Below are 18,413 nucleotides of genomic sequence, written 5' to 3' on the forward strand. Positions count from 1 at the left end.
CTCCCCTTCTGACCCGCTCCCCATGGCGATGTCCCCCTCCTCCCACCTCTCCAGTCCTCCACTTCCCGTTTCTGGTCTTTTCAGCAGCAACCCGGTGTCCCTCCCTAACCCCCCTCCCCCCCCCCCAGGCTAGGACCCCTCCTAGCCGCGATGTACCCTCCATCGTACTCCCGTAAGTCAGCTGGTTCACGCTGACCCGGCTGCTCCTGCCCCACTCCGACTCCCCCCGGCTCGGGGGGGGGCCTCCCCCCCCCCTTGCCACTCCTCCCTGGCCCCGCTCCAGCGCGGGAAAGGTCGCCATTGCTAGCCACGCCCCGCACTCCTCCCCTCCCCCCTCCTCTGCCCCGCGCGCGGGAAAACAGAGGAAAGCCCGCGCTTTCGCCCTGCCACACCCCACCCCGCCATCTTCAGTTCCACCCCCGTCCCCGTCCATGCCTGTAAAAGAACCCCCCCCTAGGAGCCCATATCCCTGATCTGCTCTCCCCCCCGTCCCACCTCCCCAACTTAACATTATAAATAACAGATAAATAACAAATAACAATGTACTTAACAGTCGCCCTCTACCAAACAGCATAAATAACCATAAATAACCATGAATAACCACAATAACAATAACTAAGGGAAGTTGGCAAAGGGGGAAAAAACATCAGAAGAAAAACCACAGCAAGAGTTCAAAATCCAAACAAAGAATTCAGCTGAAAGTACCCGAGCGGCTACGGCCGCCAAGTATCCCCTGGGTCTAATTCGAGTCCAGTTTCTCTTCCTGTACAAAGGCCCACGCCTCCTCTGGGGACTCAAAATAGTGGTGTTGGTTCCTGTAGGTGACCCACAAGCGCGCTGGCTGCAGCATTCCGAACCTGATCCGTTTTGCATGTAGCACCGCCTTCGTCCGGTTGTACCGGGCCCGCCGCTTTGCCACCTCCGCACTCCAGTCCTGGTAGACCCTCACCGTCGAATTCTCCCACTTGCTGCTCCTTTCCCTCTTGGCCCACTCCAGCACTCTCTCACGGTCGCTGAGTCGCTGGAACCGCACCAGCACCGCCCTCGGGGGCTCATTTGCTCTTGGCCTCCTAGCCATGACCCTGTAGGCCTCTTCCAGCTCCAGGGGCGAAGGGACGGCCCCTGCCCCCATCAGGGAGCTCAGCATTTCTGCTACATATCCCGGGAGGTCTGACCCCTCCAGGCCTTCTGCCAGGCCCAAGATCCTCAGGTTCTTCCGCCTCATTCGGGTATCCAGCTCCTCAAAACGGCTCTGCCATTTCAGGTGGAGTGCCTCGTGCACCTCTACCTTTCCCACGAGGACCGTGGCCTCCTCCTCCCTCACAGTCATCTCCTGTTGCAGCTCCCGAATCGACGCCTCTTGGGTCGCCTGGGCTCCCATCAGCCTGGTGGTCGTCGCATTCATTGACTCCAAGAGCTCCATTTTCAGCTCCGTAAAGAAGCGCAGGAGAGCGGCCTGCTGCTCCTCCGCCCATTTCCTCCATTCCTCGGGTGCTCCACCGGCCGCCATTTTGGTCTTCTTCCCCCGCTTTTTTTTGGGAGCTGCTGTTGCTTTCTTTACCACCCCACTCCGGGTACCGACCATAAAGTTGGTCTGGTTCTCTTCAGGGAGCCTTCCCCCACCGGGATTTGTCCTTACAGCGCCGTTGGGGCCCTCCAATCGGCCCGAAAACACCTTTGTAGCAGGAGCAGCCAAACGTGCGACTTAGCTGGTCATAGCCGCAACCGGAAGTCCAAATTGTATTTTCAAATAACTCTAAACTTGGTGGCATTTTCCTTGTTTTGCATCGCAAAAATGACTAGTTCGCTTTTGATTGTTCTGTGTCTTGGCCATGAAGTGTTGAGACATACGGTATGAGGGGTGTTAGAAAGCAAAGGGTAATGTTAGGAATGTGGGACTAGGGTGAAAGCAGCGGGGGATAAAGTGGGAGGGAATAGTTGACAGTGAAAGGGCGCAAGGGAAGGAGTGGTAATGGATGCTGGAAAGGGGTAGGGGTCTGATGTGGGAAGAAATTTGCTGAACTGGGGAAGCACAGAGTGATTGTTTTGTGCTGTGGCCCTGGGATTCCCCATTTAATCCCCAATGGCAAAAGAATAATGGAGGCAAAAAGTAGAAGTAGAGCAGAATGAAGAAAGACAGAGAAGCAAAGGAAAGAATGGGCTTGGTTCAAAAGACCAGAAAAAGGAGGAAAGGAAAAGAGAAGCAGCTACAAGAGGATAGTAGACAGTAAGCAGAAGGTGTATGCCGTGACTTACCTGTTGGTCTTCTGTGACATGATTGCATTCTGAAATAGGTTTAATGGGCCTAGACAGGGTGCCACATTCCTATACAACTTTGTGGCTATCAATGCATACATTAAATATGGAGATACTGTTTCCACTAGCAGGGGTCACGAGGGGTCACATGTTCAACTCTCGCTGAGCCTCCAGGGTGGCATGGTGGTACATTGGTTAGTGCTGCTGCCTCACCGCGCCAGAGACCCGGGTTCAATTCCAACCTTGGATGGTTGTCTGTGTGGAGTTTACACTTTCTCTCCATGTCTGCGTGGGTTTCTTCCGGATGCTCCACTTTCCTCCCACAGTCCAAAGGTGTGCAGGTTAAGTGAATTGGCCATGATAACTTGTCGCTTAGTGTCCAAAGATGTGTGGGTTAAATGGGGGTTACAGGGATAGGGTGGGGTAGTGGGATTAGGTAGGGTGCTCCTTCGGAGGGTCGGTGCAGACTTGATGGCCCAAATGGCCTGCTGTCAGGATTTTCAACGTGCACAGAATTTTGAGGAGTGTTTACAAAGAAACAGGGGACTGATATTTTGTTTACAAAGCAAATTGTCATAATCTAAAATGTGTCTGAAAAGATAAGAGAAGCAGATTCACTTGCATCTTTCTGCCAGAAATTGAATATATACTTGAAAAGGAGAAATTTGCAGGATATGTGGGTGTAGGAGTGGGACATGGGCAATAACTTTTTCAAAGAGCCAACAGCACCAAATGGGCCCCTTTTGGGATGTTTGGTTCCATAATGTGGTTGAGATATCTCCAGTTCACCATTTATTTTTCTGTTGTAGGTTTTTATAACAAACGGCTGGATGTGTGATGTGGTAATTGTTGTAGCTGTAACAGATCTTGAGGCACGTTCTCGAGCCCATGGGCTAAGTTTGTTTCTTGTGGAAAATGGAATGAAGGGATTCATCAAAGGAAAAAAACTGGAGAAGATTGGTTTGAAAGCACAGGTTTGCCTGACTTTCTTCACTTTTTAAAGGTTGTTCTTCTGAACTTCAATGTTATTGTTTTATTCGTTTTGTCAAATGTTCAGGGCTGTATAATATGAAATATCAATTCTTTAATTATACATTGGGTATCAAAGGATGTGAGAAGTATATAATTAGAACAAAGAAAGGTAATTGACTTTCAATTCTGTGCCAATGTCTTGCTTCACATTGAATCTATCAATTCTTAATCAATTTTTCTATTCATTAATCCGTCTAAATAAATTTTAAATGCTGTCACTGATTTGGCTCCTGTAGCTACTTCTGTTAATGGGTTCTATATTCTATTAACCTTCTGCGAGAAAACGTCTTCTAACTTCCCTCCATGTATGTTTCTGATGCTCTGCCTTGTTACTGTTTGGACAGTGGAAATGATAGTCCATCAATTTACCTTCTCAAACCTTTCATTATTTTGATCATATATGTCAGATTTTACCATTAACTCTCTGCTTTAGTGAATACGGTAATAGATTTTCAAGCCTCTCCCCATAACTATCCTCTTGTTCCTTATAGTCTTCACAAAACCAGATTTTGCTTGTCCACAGATTCAATATCACTTTTTGTTCTTGTATTTGATTGCCTCACATATAAAGTCCATTTTTCATTTTGAAACTGTTTACTATCTTCAATACTGCTTTCAAAAATATGTATTTTATATATAGGATTTAAACTAAAAAGTAGGACCTCAAAGGTAGTAATCTCAGGACTGCTACAAGTTCCACGAGCTAGTCAGAATAGGAATCTCAGGATAGATAGGATGAATGCGTGGCTTGAGAGGTGTTGGAAGAGGGAGGGATTCAAATCCCTGGGGCATTGGAACCGGTTCTGGGGGAGGTGGGACCAGTACAAACTGGACAGTCTGCACCTGGGCAGGACTGGAACTGATGTCCTAGGGGAGGTGTTTGCTCGTGCTGTTGGGGAGGGTTTAAACTAATGTGGCAGGGGGATGGAAACCGATGCAGGAAGTCAGAGGGAAGTAAAACGGGGCCAGAAACAAAAAGCAGGCAGGGGGAAAGTGTTAGGCAGAGAAGCCTTAGCCAAAAATCATAAAGGGCCACAGTACAGGGTACAGTGACTGAGGAGAGTGTGAAAAGGGAGGTGATCAATGCAGGAGTGAGGGTGTTGTACCTAAATGTGGCAGTATACGGAACAAGGTAAATGAGCTTGTTGTGCACATTGAAATTGGTCGGTACGATGTTGTGGGCATCAGAAGAGACATGGCTGCAAGGGGATCAGGGCTGAGATCTAAATTTGCAAGGATATATGTCCCATCGAAAGGACAGACAGATTGGCAAAGGGAGCGGGGTTGCATTGTTAGTAAGGAATGACGTTAAATCGATAGCAAGGAGCGATATTGGATCAGAAGGCATAGAATCTCTGTGGGGAGAGTTAAGGAATCGCAAAGGTAAAAAGACCCTGATGGGAGTTATGTACAGGCCCCCTAGCAGTAGTCAGGATGTGGGGCAGAAAATAAATCAGGAGATAGAAAAGGCATGTACAAAAGGCAATATTACAATAATCATGGGGAACTTAGTATGCAGGTGAACTGGAAAAATCAGGTTGGTAGTGGATCCCAAGAAAAGGAATTTGTGGAATGTCTAAGAGATGCTTTTTTGGAGCAGCTTGTGACAGAGCCTACTAGGGAACAGGCAATTCAGGATTTGGTGATGTGTGATGAGGCAGACTTGATGAGGGAACTTAAGGTGAAGGAACCCTTAGGGAACAGTGACCACAATATGATAGAATTTACCTTGCAGTTTGAGAGGGAGAAACTGCAATCAGATGTAACAGTATTACAATTAAATAAGGGTAACTAGGTCACTTCTGGTGGCGTGGGCGAGCAGGGCGGCCGCAGTAAGAGGAGCTCCCGTCGGTGGCCACAATTTGCGGCAATTTTGGATTTCCCAGAGTCTTCACTCACCACCATTGTCGGCCTCTGGGGCCGTCACGAGCAGCCAGCGGGGCCAGTTTAAAAACTGGCGAAGAACTCCGCACGGGTGTCGGGCGGCGGGGGCTGAGGCGCTGGGCCCAGCGCTGCGTGGAGTTCGGAGCAGCGGGGGCGGAGCTACAAGGAGGCCGAGGCAGCAGGCCCGAGGCCAGGGCACGATGTAGGTGGGGTGTCCCACATCGGATGGCTCCCACCTAGGATGAAGAAAGAAGGCTGAAGTCCGGTCCCAGGGGAGCTCTGGGGGAATGTAGAGGAGAAAGAAAGAAGGTTTAAAGAAGTTTGGTGAAAGTTAATTCAGATGACTGAGGTGATGGCGGTGGAGCTGGAAAAGCATTTCGCAAGGCACATGGAGGCCTTGAGGAAGGAGACGGCGGTCTCATTAAAGTCATTGGTGGAGGAGGCAATCGACCCTGTGAGGGTGGCGGTGGCAAAGGCATCGGCCGAGGTGAAAGAGCAGGGCGACAACATAGAACATAGAACATAGAACAGTACAGCACAGTACAGGCCCTTCAGCCCACAATGTTGTGCCGACCATTTATCCTAATCCAAGATCAACCTAACCTACACCCCTTCAATTTACTTCTGTCCATGTGCCTGTCCGAGGGTCGCTTCACCACGTCTGCTGGCAGTGCATTCCACACACCCACCACTCTGCGTAAAGAACCTACCTCTGACATCTCCCCTATACCTATCTCCAATCACCTTAAAATTATGTCCCCTCGTGACAACCATTTCCGCCCTGGGGAAAAGTCTCTGGCTATCCACTCTATCCATGCCTCTCATCACCTTGTACACCTCTATCAAGTCATCTCTCTGCCTTCTTTGCTCCGGTGAGAAAAGCCCGAGCTCCCACAACCTTTCTTCATAAGACATGCCCTCCAGTCCAAGCAGCATCCTGGAAAGTCTCCTCTGTACCCTCTCCAAAGCATCCACACCTTCCCTATAATGAGTATATCAGTTTGACATTGTTGTTAAAAATTTAATATTGCATACTTGTGTTTCAATCAGCATTTTATTAGAAATCAATGTCTCACATTTGGGAAGTTTACCAGGTTTTTAAAAGTACATTCCTTCCAGAGATTTCTCCAGCAAACTGGTTAGAACTTGGATTTATACAGTGCCTAACACATCTCAAATAGCACTTCAACCGCCAATTTCAATGACTGTTTTTACATATAGAAATAAAGCAGGCAAAAGACAACTCAGTTAGCAAATCTAAGACACATTATGAACTGTCACCCCACCCCCATAAAAGCTGATTTGGACATTGAGAAGATGAAGGAAGTGGAGGAGGCCGTGTCACGACACAGCGACCAGGTCACCTCGATGGGGTGGTGGAGGTCAATAGAGGACTCCAAGCAAAGCTCGAAGACTTGGAGAACCGCTCAAGGTGGCACAATTTGAGAATTGTGGGCTTGCCCGAAGGGACAGAGGGCCCAAGGCCAACACAATACTTTGTAAAGAAGTTGGCGGAGCTGATGGGGGAGGGTGAGAACCTCTCCCAGTGCGAACTAGACCGAGCTCATCGGTCATTAAGGCTGAAGCCCAAAGTGAATGAGCCGCCAAGAGCAGTAATTATCTGCTTCCATAAGTTCTGCATGAAGGAGAGGGTATTAAGCTGGGCGAAGCAGAAGTGGGAGGTGCTGTAGGATAGTACTGCGGTTTGTATCTACCAGGACTTGACGGTGGAGTTGGCAAAAAGACGAGCGGCGTTTGGGCGAGTGAAGGCAGCATTGTCCAAGAAGGGGGTGCGATTTGGTATGGTGTACCCGGTGAAGTTGAGGGTAACGTATAACGCCAAAGACTTTTATTTTGAGACAGCGGAGGCGACTGAGGCGTTCGTGAGGGCAGAAGGCTTGGGACAGATGTGAGGAGCGGAGCTGGAAGAGAGACTGTGGACTGTGTTTGAGCAGCTGGAAAATGTATAAATGCTACAACTTTCTTTTTATTGATGTGTGTTGTAATTTACTTCTCTTTGCACTGTTACAGAGTTCAAGTTAATGGTGGGTTGATTGGTGTTCTGTGTTGCGACGGTTAAATGTTATGTTAGGGAATTGTATGGGTTGGATTGTTGGTTTTGTTTTTTTTTGTTTTTTTCTTTCTCTGGGATTGGGTGGAAGGAGACGATATATCTTCGGGGGGGGGGGGTGGAGTAACTAAAGTCAGCTAGTGAACGGAGGTGAGGTGAGAGGAAGGCTGCGGACATTGGAGCCTGGATAGCAGGCTTCAATGGGCCTACGAGGCGAGCGAAAGGGAGGGGAAGGGATGGATGCTGGGATATGTTGTTTCAGGGGGAAATGTAGGGGGGGTTCTTGGGAGGGGGGGGAAGGGGTTCGATGTTAACAATGGACAGGGACGGGTCAGGCTTATGGGGCAGGGCCCGGTGGTATGATGATGGTTGATAGGAAAGGTGGGGAGGGTATGAGAGGCCCCCAGTAAGGATAGTCACGTGGAATGTGAGAGGGATAGGAGGTCCGGTCAAGAGATCAAGGGTGTTGCGCATCTTAAAAGTTTGAAAGCCGATGTGGCAATGCTGCAGGAGACTCACTTGAGGGTGAAGGACCAGGTGAGACTTAAAAAGGGCTGGGTTAGCCAAGTGTTTCACTCTGGATTTGATGGAAGGGCTCGAGGTGGTGTTGGTCAGCAAAAGGGTGCGCTTCCAGATGGAGAAGGTGGCAGATCAGGGGGGTAGATATGTGATTGTGACAGGGGCACTGAAGGGGAGATTAGTGGCGCTGTTAAGCGTATACGGTCCCAATTGGGACGATGTGGGATTCGCGAAGAAGGTGTTTGGGGCCATTCCCGACTTTGACACACACGAGCTGATTATGGAGGGGACTGGAACTTGGTGCAGGAGCCAAGGTTGGACAGATCACGGCCGCGCTCGCTGGTCCCATCAGGGGGGGACGAAAGCGCTGGCTGGGCTAATGGTGGAAATGGGAGGGGTGGACCCTTGGAGGTTCCTGCACCCAAGGGAACGGGAGTACTCGTTTTTCTCAGCAGTCCATAAGGTGTATTCGCGGATCGACTTTTTCGTGGTGGGGAAGGCTTTGCTGGCTGGAGTCAAGGGGTCGGAATACTCTGCAATTGCAGTGTCAGATCACACTCCGCATTGGGTGGATATGGTACTGGAGAAGGGGGTAGCGCAGAGGCCGGGGTGGAAACTGGATGTGGGGCTTTTGGGGAACCAAGTGTTCTGTGAGAAAATTAAAAAGGTAATTAAGGAATATGTAGGTTTCAACTGTACGGGTGAGGTATCGAAGGCAGTTGTCTGGGAGGCTCTAAAGGCGGTGGTGAGGGGTGAGATAATTTTGTTCAAGGCCAGGGTGGACAAAGAGGAGAGGTTGGAGCGGCAGAGGGTAATAGATGAGATGTTGGAGGTAAATAGGAATTATGCAGAAGATGGGGACCCAGCGAAGCTGGAAAAGAGGAAGGAACTACAGGCGACCTTCGAACGACAGTCCACCAGGAAGGTGGTGCACCAACTGAAAGGAGCAAGGGGTGCAGTTTATGAACATTTTAGCAGGTCAGCTCCGGAGGGAGGCAGTGGCAAGGGAAATTCTTCAGGTGAGGAATAGGGAAGGGAAGGGAAGTTGGTGGTGGTGCTGATTAACAAGGTTTTTGAGGAGTTTTATGAGAGGTTGTACAGGTCGGAGCCACCAGGGGGAGACCGTGAGATGCAGGAATTTCTAGATGGGTTCGGGTACCCGAGGCTAGGGGAGGGGGACATGGCTACATTAGAAGGAGCGATAGTGGAGCAGGAGATAAAAGATGCGATTGGGAGGATGCAGTCGGAGAAGGTGGCAGGGCCGGATGGGTTTCCGGTGGAATATTATAAAAAATTCAAGGATAAGTTGGTACCCCTGATGGTGGGGATGTTTGAAGAGGCGATAGGGAAGGGGATGCTGCCACAATCCTTGGGGCAGGCATCGATTTCACTGTTGCTAAAAAAGTTAAGGCTCCGACGGAGTGTGGGTCGTATAGGCCGATATCACTTCTGAATGTGGACACAAAAGTATTCACGAAGGTACTGGCGGGTAGGCTGGAGGAGTGCCTCCCGAAGGTGATAGGTGAGGATCAGACGAGGTTCGTGAAAGGGAGGCAGCTGTTTTTGAACATTAGGAGGATTCTGAACGTCGTTATGGCACCGGCAGAAGGGAAGGAAACAGAGGTGGTTATGGCATTGAACGCCGAGAAGGCGTTTGACCGGGTGGAATGGGGGTACCTGATGGCAGTACTGGAGCGGTTTGGAATTGGACCAAGATTTGTGAACTGGGTAAAGCTATTATATAAGGAACCAAAGGCGAGTGTCCGACAAACAATATCAGCTCGAGATACTTTTCTCTCCCCCGTGGAACAAGACAGGGATGTCCTATGTCCCCCCTGCTGTTTGCACTTGCGATTGAGCCGTTGGCCATCGCATTAAGAAGTTCAGGAGCATGGAAAGGAATAGTGCGGGGGGAATAGAGCATAGGGTGTCCTTATATGCCGACGACTTGCTGCTGTATATGTCGGAACCGAGTGGGTCGATAGGGGGAATATTGGAGCTACTGCGAGTATTTGGGTCGTTCTAGGAGTACAAGCTGAACCTGGACAAGAGTGAGTATTTTGTGGTGTCTCAGCCGGGGGTGGGGGGGCTGCCATTCTGTAGGGCAGGGACTCCCTTTAGGTACCTGGGGTCGCAGGGAGTGGGGGAGTCTTCGCAGGTACAACATCACTAGTTTGTTGGGGAGAGTGAAAGCCGACCTGGCGAGGTGGGATGGTCTCCCTCTGTCACTGGCGGGTCGGGTACAGGCGGTTAAAATGAATGTGTTGCCGCGATTTCTGTTTATTTTTCAATGCCTACCGATTTTCCTGCCAAAGGCTTTTTTTAGGGAGATTGAGGGACGGATTACCTCATTCATATGGGGAGGGATGTTGGCCAGAGTGAGAAAGGTGCTTCTACAGAGGGGAAGGCAGGCAGGGGGTTTGGGTCTCCCGAACCTGATGTACTACGACTGGGCAGCGAATGTGGAGAAGGTGCGGAGCTGGGTCAGAGGGGTTGATTCCCAATGGGTCAGAATGGAGGAGAGTTTGTGCAGGGGATCGGGACTGAAAGCACTGGCAACAGCGCCGCTCCCGATAGCTCCATGCAAATACTCAGGGAGTCCGGTAGTAATAGCTTCATTGAAAATCTGGAGGCAGTTTCACCAACACTTCGGGTTGGGGTTAGGGTCAAGGGAAATGCCGATTTGGGGGAACCATAGATTTGAGCCAGGGAAGTGGGATGGAAGTTTTTGGAAATGGGAAGTGAAGGGGATTAAGACGCTAAAAGATTTGTTTCTTAGGGGGTCAGTTTTCAGGTTTGAGGGAGCTGGAAGGGAAGTATGGGTTGGAGCAGGGAGAAATGTTTAGATACATGCAGGTTCGGGATTTTGCCAGGAAGAAGATAGAGCTTCCCGGAGGAACCGGCCTCCACATTTCTGGAGGAGGTGCTGACGACAAGGGGACTGGAGAAGGGGATGGTGTCAGCGGTGTACGGAGCTATTTTGGAAGAGGATAAGGCACCACTGGAGGGGATCAAAGCAAAGTGGGAGGAAGAGTTGGGAGAGGTTATAGAAGAGTGTGTGACGTGCTCCGGAGAGTGAATGCCTCCACCTCATGTGTGAGGTTGGGGCTGATACAGCTGAAGGTGGTATAGAGAGCGCACCTCACGAGGGAGAGGATGAGCCGATTCTTTGAAGGAGTAGAGGATGTGTGTGAGCGTTGCGGGGAGGGCCCCACAAATCACATTCATATGTTTTGGTCCTGTCCAAAGCTAGAGGATTACTGGAAGGAGGTTTTAAGGGTAATTTCCAAGGTGGTGCACGTGAAACTGGACCCGGGTCCCCAGGAGGCCATATTCTGGGTGTCGGACCAGCCAGGGTTGGAAACGGGAGCGGAGGAAGATATCGTAGCCTTCGCCTCGTTGATCGCCCGAAGGTGGATCCTGCTGGGATGGAGAGCAGCCTCTCCACCCTGTACCCTGGCGTGGCGGGGGGACCTGTTGGAATACTTGACCCTTGAGAAGGTTAAGTTTGAACTGAGGGGAAGCTTGGAGGGGTTATACAAGTCATGGGCATTATTTATTATGCACTTTCAAGAACTGGATAACATCGAACATTAGTTGGGGGGGTGGGTGGGAGGAGGGGAGCTGTGTATATTAAGGATGACTATGGGTAATCCCTGATTCCTTTTTGTCATTTGTTTATGTAAACATGCGGGCTGATGTTTGGGAGTTGGTGAGAGGATGGGATCGTTGTTATTGTTATGGGGATTGATATATCTGTTGCTGATTATTGTTTATTGTTGGTGGGTGTAAATTCGGGAGAAAATGTGAAAAAGGAGGAGAATAAAAAAAATGTTTTAAAAATAAGGGAAACTACAAAGACATGAGGGAGGATCTGGCCAGAGTTGATTGGAAGAGGAACCTAGCAGGGAAGACAGTGGAACAGCAATGGCAGGAGTTTTGGGGGGGTTAATGGGGAGGCACAACAGAAATTCATCCCAAGTCGGAGCTAAGGGGAGGACAAGGCATCCATGGCTGACAAGGGATGTCAAGGACAGAATAAAGGCTAAAGAAAAAGCATACAAAGTGGCGAGAATTAGTGGGAAGCCAGAGGACTGGGAAGCCTTTAAAAGCAAGCAGAGGACAACTAAAAAGCAATAAGGGGGAGGAGCTAGCTAGTAATATACAGGAAGATAGGAAGAGTTTTTTTCAAGATATAAAAGGTAAGAGAGAGGCAAAAATAGTAATTGGACCACTGGAAAATGTGGCTGGAGAAGTAATAATAGGAAATAAAGAAATGGCAGACGAACTGAATAGTTACTTTGCATCAGTCTTCACGGTGGAAGACACCAGTGGGATGCCAGAGCTCCAGGAGAACCAGGGCAGAGGTGAGTACAGTGACCATTACTAAGGAGAAGGTTCTGGGGAAACTGAAAGGTCTGAAGGTGGATAAGTCACCTGGACAGTATGGACTGCACCCCAGGGTCCTAAAAAAGATAGCTAAGGAAATTGTGGAGCATTAGTGATGATCTTTCAGGAATCACTAGAGGCAAGAAGGGTCCCAGAAGACTGGAAAGTGGCTAATGTAACACCACTGTTTAAGAAGGGAGGGAGGCAGAAGAGGGGAAATATAGGCCGGTTAGCCTGACTTCGGTCATTGGTAAGATTTTAGAGTCTGTTATTAAAGATGAGATTGTGAAGTACTTGGAAGTACATGGTGAAATAGGACTGAGTCAGCACGGCTTTGTCAAAGGGAGGTTGTGACTGACAAATCTGTTTGAGTTCCTTGAGGAGGTAACAAGGAAGTTAGACAAAGGAGAACCAGTGGATATGATTTATTTAGATTTCCAGAAGGCCTTTGACAAGGTGCCGCACAGGAGACTGTTAAATAAGTAAAAAGCCCATGGTGTTGAGGGTAAGATTCTGGCATGGATAGAGGATTGGCTGACTGGCAGAAGGCAGAGAGTGGGGATAAAGGGGTCTTTCTCCGGATGGCAGCCGGTGACTAGTGGTGTGCCTCAGGGGTCTGTGCTGGGACCACAACTTTTCACAATATACATTAATGATCTGGAAGAAGGTACTGAAAGCACTGTTGCTAAGTTTGCAGATGATACAAAGATCTCTAGAGGGACAGGTAATATTGAGGAAGCAAGGGGGCTGCAAAAGGACTTGGACAAGCTAGGAGAGTGGGCAATGAAGTGGCAAGTGAAATACAATGTGGAAAAGTGTGCGATTATGCACTTTGGAAAGAGGAATTTAGGCATAGACTATTTTCTCAATAGAGAAATGCTTTGGAAATCAGAAGCTCAAAGGGATTTGGGAGTCCTTGTTCACGATTCTCTGAAGGTTAATATGCAGGTTCAGTCAGCAGTTAAGAAGGCAAATGCAATGTTAGCATTCATGTCAAGAGGGCTAGAGTATAAGACCAGGGGTGTACCTCTGAAGCTGTATAAGGCTCTGGTCAGACCCCATTTGAAGTATTGTGAGCAGTTTTGGGCCCCGTATCTAAGGACGGATGTGCTGGCCTTGGAAAGGGTCCAGAGGAGGTTCATAAGAATGATCCCTGGATGAAGAACTTGTCGTCTGAGGAACGTTTGAGGACTCTGGGTCTGTACTCGTTAGAGTTTAGAAGGATGAGAGGGGACCTTATTGAAACTTACAAGATAGTGCTAGGCCTGGATAGATTGGACATGGAGAGGATGTTTGCACTGGTAGGAAAAACTAGAACCAGAGGACACCATCCCAGACTACAAGGGACGATCCTTTAAAACAGAGATTTTTTAAAATTTAATTTAGAGTACCCAATTATTTTTTCCAATTAAGGGGCAATTTAGCGTGGCCAATCTACCTATCCTGCACATCTTTGGGTTGTGGGGGTGAAACCCACGCAGACACAGGGAGAATGTGCAAACTCCACACGGGCAGTGACCCAGGGCCGGGATTCGAACCCGGGTTCTCAGCGCCATAGGCAGCAATGCTAACCACTGTGCCACCATGCTGCCCCCTTTAAAACAGAGATGAGGAGGAATTTCTTCAGCCAGAGGGTGATGAATCTGTGGAACTCTGCCACAGAAGGCTGTGGAGGCCAAATCACTGAGTGTCTTTAAGACAGAGATAGGTAGGTTCTTGATTAATAAGGGGATCAGGGGTTATGGGGAGATGACAGGAGAATGGGGATGAGAAAATATCAGCCATGATTTAATTGCAGAGCAGACTCGATGGGCTGAGTGGCCTAATTCTGCTCCTATGTCTTATGGTATATTTGCCCACCACTGCATCAGGCAATTTAAAAAAATTCTTTGAGATCCATCTATGGCTAACAAAAGAGGTTAAAGATTGAATTTGAATACGAGAAATTGGGGAGAAGTAGGTCATTTGGCTCCTTGACTCTGCTCCACCTTCAAGAAGATCTGATTGTGGCCTTGATTCTACTTTCCCGCCTTCCCCTCCACAACTCTTCATTCCTTTGTAGATCAAAAAACTGTCTACCTCAGTCTTGAACGTATTGAATGGTCCAGCCTTCACTGCTGTCTGGGATAGAAAATTTCAAAGATTAGCGACCTTCTGAGAGAAGACATTTCTCCTCATCTCTGCCTTAAATGGTAGGCACCTTATTTTGAAATTGTGCCCCTTTGTTTTAGATTTCCCCACAAGGAAAAACATAATCTCGGCATCTATCCTGTTGTCTTTCATCCTTCTAAACTCCAATTAGTTAGGCACAACCTTCTCAACCTTTCCTAATAAGGCACTCCGGAATCAACCCAGCGAACCTTCTCTGAACTATCACCACAAGTATATTTCTCCTTAAATAAGGAGACCATAACTCTGCAGTTCTCAAGGTACAGCCTCACCTATGCCCTGTACAGTTGTAACAAGACTTCCCTTCCACTTGCAATAAAGGCCAATGTTCCATTTGTCTTCCTAATTAATAATAATAATAATAATAATAACTTATTGTCACAAGTAGGCTTCAATTAAGTTACTGTGAAAAGTCCCTAGTCACCATATTCCGACGCCTGTTCAGGGAGGCTGGAACGGGAATTGAATCTACTTTGCTAGTCTTGTTCTGCATTACAAGCCAGCTATCTTAGCCCACTGTGCTAATCTTGTTGCTATTACTTGTTGCACCAGCATACGGACGTTTTGTGATGTGATACATGTATGAGGACACCCAGGTCCCCCTCCCACAGTATCTCACACTCTCTATCTAAATAATTTGCTTTTTTAATCCCACCAAAGTGAACGTCATATCTCCCGCTTTATACTCCATCTGCCAAATTTGTGCCCACTCGCGTAACCTGTCGATACACCTTTCAGAATCTTTATGTCTTCCTCACTTATCCCAGCTTTCTGTTTCTGTTCGTTAGCCAATACTCTACCATGCTGATATATTACCCCTGGCACTATTAGCTTGTGTAACAATCTTGTATGTGGCACTAATCAAATGCATTTTGGAAACCATAATCCACTACATCTACTGGTTCCTCTTTATTGACCCTGCTCATTACATCCTCAAAGGATTTTCATAAATTTGACAAACACTATTTTCTTTTCATAAAACCATGTTGACTTTGCCTGATATTTAGATTTTCTATGTGCCTTGCTACTACTACCTTAATAATGGATTCCACCATTTTCCAGTGACAGGTTTTAGGTTAAAGGACCTATAACTTTCTGCTTTCTGTCTCCCTTCTTTCTTGGATTAGTGGAGTTACATTTGTATTTTCCAATCCACTGTGGCCTTTCAAATCTAGGGAATGTTGGATGATTACAACCTATACATCCACTATCCCTCCAGCCACCACTTCTTTTAAACTCAGAATGCATTCAATCAGGTAGGGGGACTTTTCGACTTTTAGTCCCATTAGTTTTCTTACAACTTTTTCTCTAGCGGTAGTTATTGCTTTAAATTCCTCCCTTTTGCCTCCTTGATTTTCTACTATTCTTTTTTTATAAATATTTTTATTGGCATTTTCAATTTTACATAATAAAACTTTGCATCCAATATTTACAGTTTGTGCAGTTTTTATGTACATACAATAGTTCCCCCCCCCCTTCCCCCTCCCTGCCCCCCCCCCCCCCTTCCTGACCTCTCCTTGGCATCCCCCTCTTTTGTTCAGGGCGTTCTGTTTCCCCCCACCACCACACTTCTCCCTGTAGTTCCCCTGAGTTTCCTCCTCTCATCCTCCTCCTTTCCCCTTAGAGTTGTGTATCTCTATCTGCTCTCTCCCGTGTCTCACTTTTTGCCTACTCGCTGTTGGCCTCGAACAGGTCTTGAAACAGGCCGACGAACTACCCCCATGCTTTGAGGAAGCCTTCTTCCGACCCTTGAGTGGTGTACTTGATCTTCTCCAGCTGGAGAAATTCCGAAGGTCTGTCAGCCAGTCTGCAGCTGTGGGTGGTGCTGCTGATCGCCAGCCGTGCAGGATTCCCCAGCATGCAATTAGGGAAGCAAAAGCAAGGGGGTCGGCCCTCTTCCCCATTTGTAATTCTGGCTGTTCTCTAACCCTGAAGATTGCCACTCTCGGTCACGGCTCCACCCTCACCCCACAACCTTGGACATTGCCTTGAAGAAGGCTATCCAGAACCTTACAAATCTGGGGCAAGCCCAGAACATGTGGTTGGCCTGGTCTCCCTGGCACCGTTCACATTTATCTCCCACCTCCGGGAAGAACCCGCTCATTCGGGTTCTGGTCAGGTGTACTCTGTGCACCACTTAAGCTGCATGAGGCTAAGCCTTGCGCAGGAGGATGTGGAGTTGGTCCTGCTCAGGGCATTGCTCCAGAGTACCCGATCCACTTCTGTCCCCAGTTCATCTCCCCCTTTTCGTCTGGTAGTCTCGCCCTGTCCAGTAGATGTTTCCCCCTTCTTTACTGTCCATGTTTATCAGGTCCTCTAGTAATGTAGTTCTCCGAGCCCTAGGGTATCCTACTGTCTCCTTGCGGAGAAAGTGCTTTCCCTGGAGGTGCCTAAGTTCCTGTCCTGTCGGTAGTTCGAGGTCCTCCGTCAGTTCGCTCAGTACGTTCATTTTGATTGTCTGCAGCCTCCTCACCAGGGAGAGCTGGAGCGTGTCCCATCTCTGTAGGTCCTTTTTGACTTCCTCCACCAGGCTGGTTAGATTCCACTTGTGGATCTGTGTCCAGTCCCGGGCTGTTTGGATCCCCAGGTAGTGGAATTTGTTTTGGGCTAGTTTGAATGGGAGTCCCTCCAGATCTGTCCCTTCCCCGTTTGGGTTCACTGGGAATGCCTCGCTCTTACCAGATTATGTTTATAGCCTGAGAAGGTTCCAAACTCTTTTAGGAGTTGCATGATTGCTCTCAAGCCTCCCTGCAGTTCTGAGACATAGAGGAGCAGGTCATCTGTATAGAGTGAGACTCTGTGCTCTCTGCCTCCCCTTTGGATGCCTTTCCAGCTTTTTGCATCTCGCAGAGCGATCGCTAGGGGTTCAATTGCTAGGGCAAACAGGAGTGCCTGCTAAGTGCCTCTGTGCAGCTGGTAGTATTCAGAGCTGGTGGTTTGGTTCGAACGCTTGCCTTGGGGGCGTTGTACAGGATTTTCACACATGAGGTGAACCCTGTCCCTAGCCCAAACTGCTCCAGTACCTCGAAGAGGTACTTCCATTCGACTCTGTCGAAGGCCTTTTTTGCATCCAAGGAGACGATCATCTTTGCTGTTCTGTCCTCGGGCGTCATTATTACATTCAGGTAGGGGGACTTTTCGACTTTTAGTCCCATTAGTTTTCCTACTACTTTTCTCTAGTGGTAGTTATTGCTTTAAATTCCTCCCTTTTGTCTCCTTGATTTTCTATTATTCTTTTTAAAAAAAAATATTTTTATTGGATGATGGTAGTGAGTTGCCTACCCTTGACAAAGCCTGTCTGGTCCTTTGTGACCACCTCTGGTACGTAGTTCTCCAGCCTCTTGGCCAGAACCTTTGCGAGTATCTTTGCGTCTACATTGAACAGCGAAATGGGTCTGTACTATCCGCATTCTGTCTGGTCTTTGTCTTTTTTGGGTATCAGCGATATCGGAGCCTGTGTAGCGTAGGAGGCGGGGTGTCCCTCATCAGCGAGTCTGCGAACATGCCCCTTAGGTGTGGGGCCAGGGCCGGCACACATTTTTTATAGAAGTCTGCCGGGAACACGTCTAGTCCCAGCACCTTTCCCACCTGCATGGAGCTGATGCTCTCCATGATCTCTTCCAGATCTATTGGTGCTTCCAGCTCCCCCTGCCTGTCCTCCCCCACAACTGACATATCTAGTCCATCAAGGAACTATTTCATCCCCGCACCCCTCTTGGGGGGCTCGGAGGCCTACAGCCCTCTCTAGAAGGTCTCAAATGCCTGGTTGACTTCATTTGGTTCGGTTACCAGTCTGCCTCTGCTACCTTATATCTGTGCTTCACATCCATGTAATGTGGAGTGTGGTTGGAGATGACTATCGCGGAATATTCTGCCTTTATTATTCCTAGAAGCATCGATTTCCTCACTGCAAAGAAGTGGACTGTACTTTGTGGACTGGTGAGAAGAACGCAAATTTCCTCTCGCTGGGGCGCAGGAACCTCCATGGGGCCACTGCCCCCATCTGTTCCATGAATGTTCCCAGTCCCCTAGCCATGCCTGTCTTTTTCCCCATCCTAGCATTTGATTGGTCAGTCAGTGGGTCCTGTACACA

At 48.5% G+C, this 18,413-nt stretch overlaps 1 protein-coding gene across 1 annotated transcript in view; it reads left to right on the forward strand.

Annotated features, from left to right (window-relative positions):
* acadl (acyl-CoA dehydrogenase long chain) overlaps window positions 1-18,413 on the forward strand; it is a 166,567-nt gene that overhangs the window by 107,686 nt on the left and 40,468 nt on the right. Inside the window, exon 6 of the mRNA XM_038786478.1 lies at window positions 3,066-3,230. Within this exon, the coding sequence (XP_038642406.1) occupies window positions 3,066-3,230 (165 nt within the window). The remainder of the gene's footprint in view (window positions 1-3,065; window positions 3,231-18,413) is intronic.

This window comes from Scyliorhinus canicula, chromosome 2 (genome assembly GCF_902713615.1).
Source record: "Scyliorhinus canicula chromosome 2, sScyCan1.1, whole genome shotgun sequence".
In the NCBI taxonomy this organism is placed as follows: Eukaryota; Metazoa; Chordata; class Chondrichthyes; order Carcharhiniformes; family Scyliorhinidae; genus Scyliorhinus; species Scyliorhinus canicula.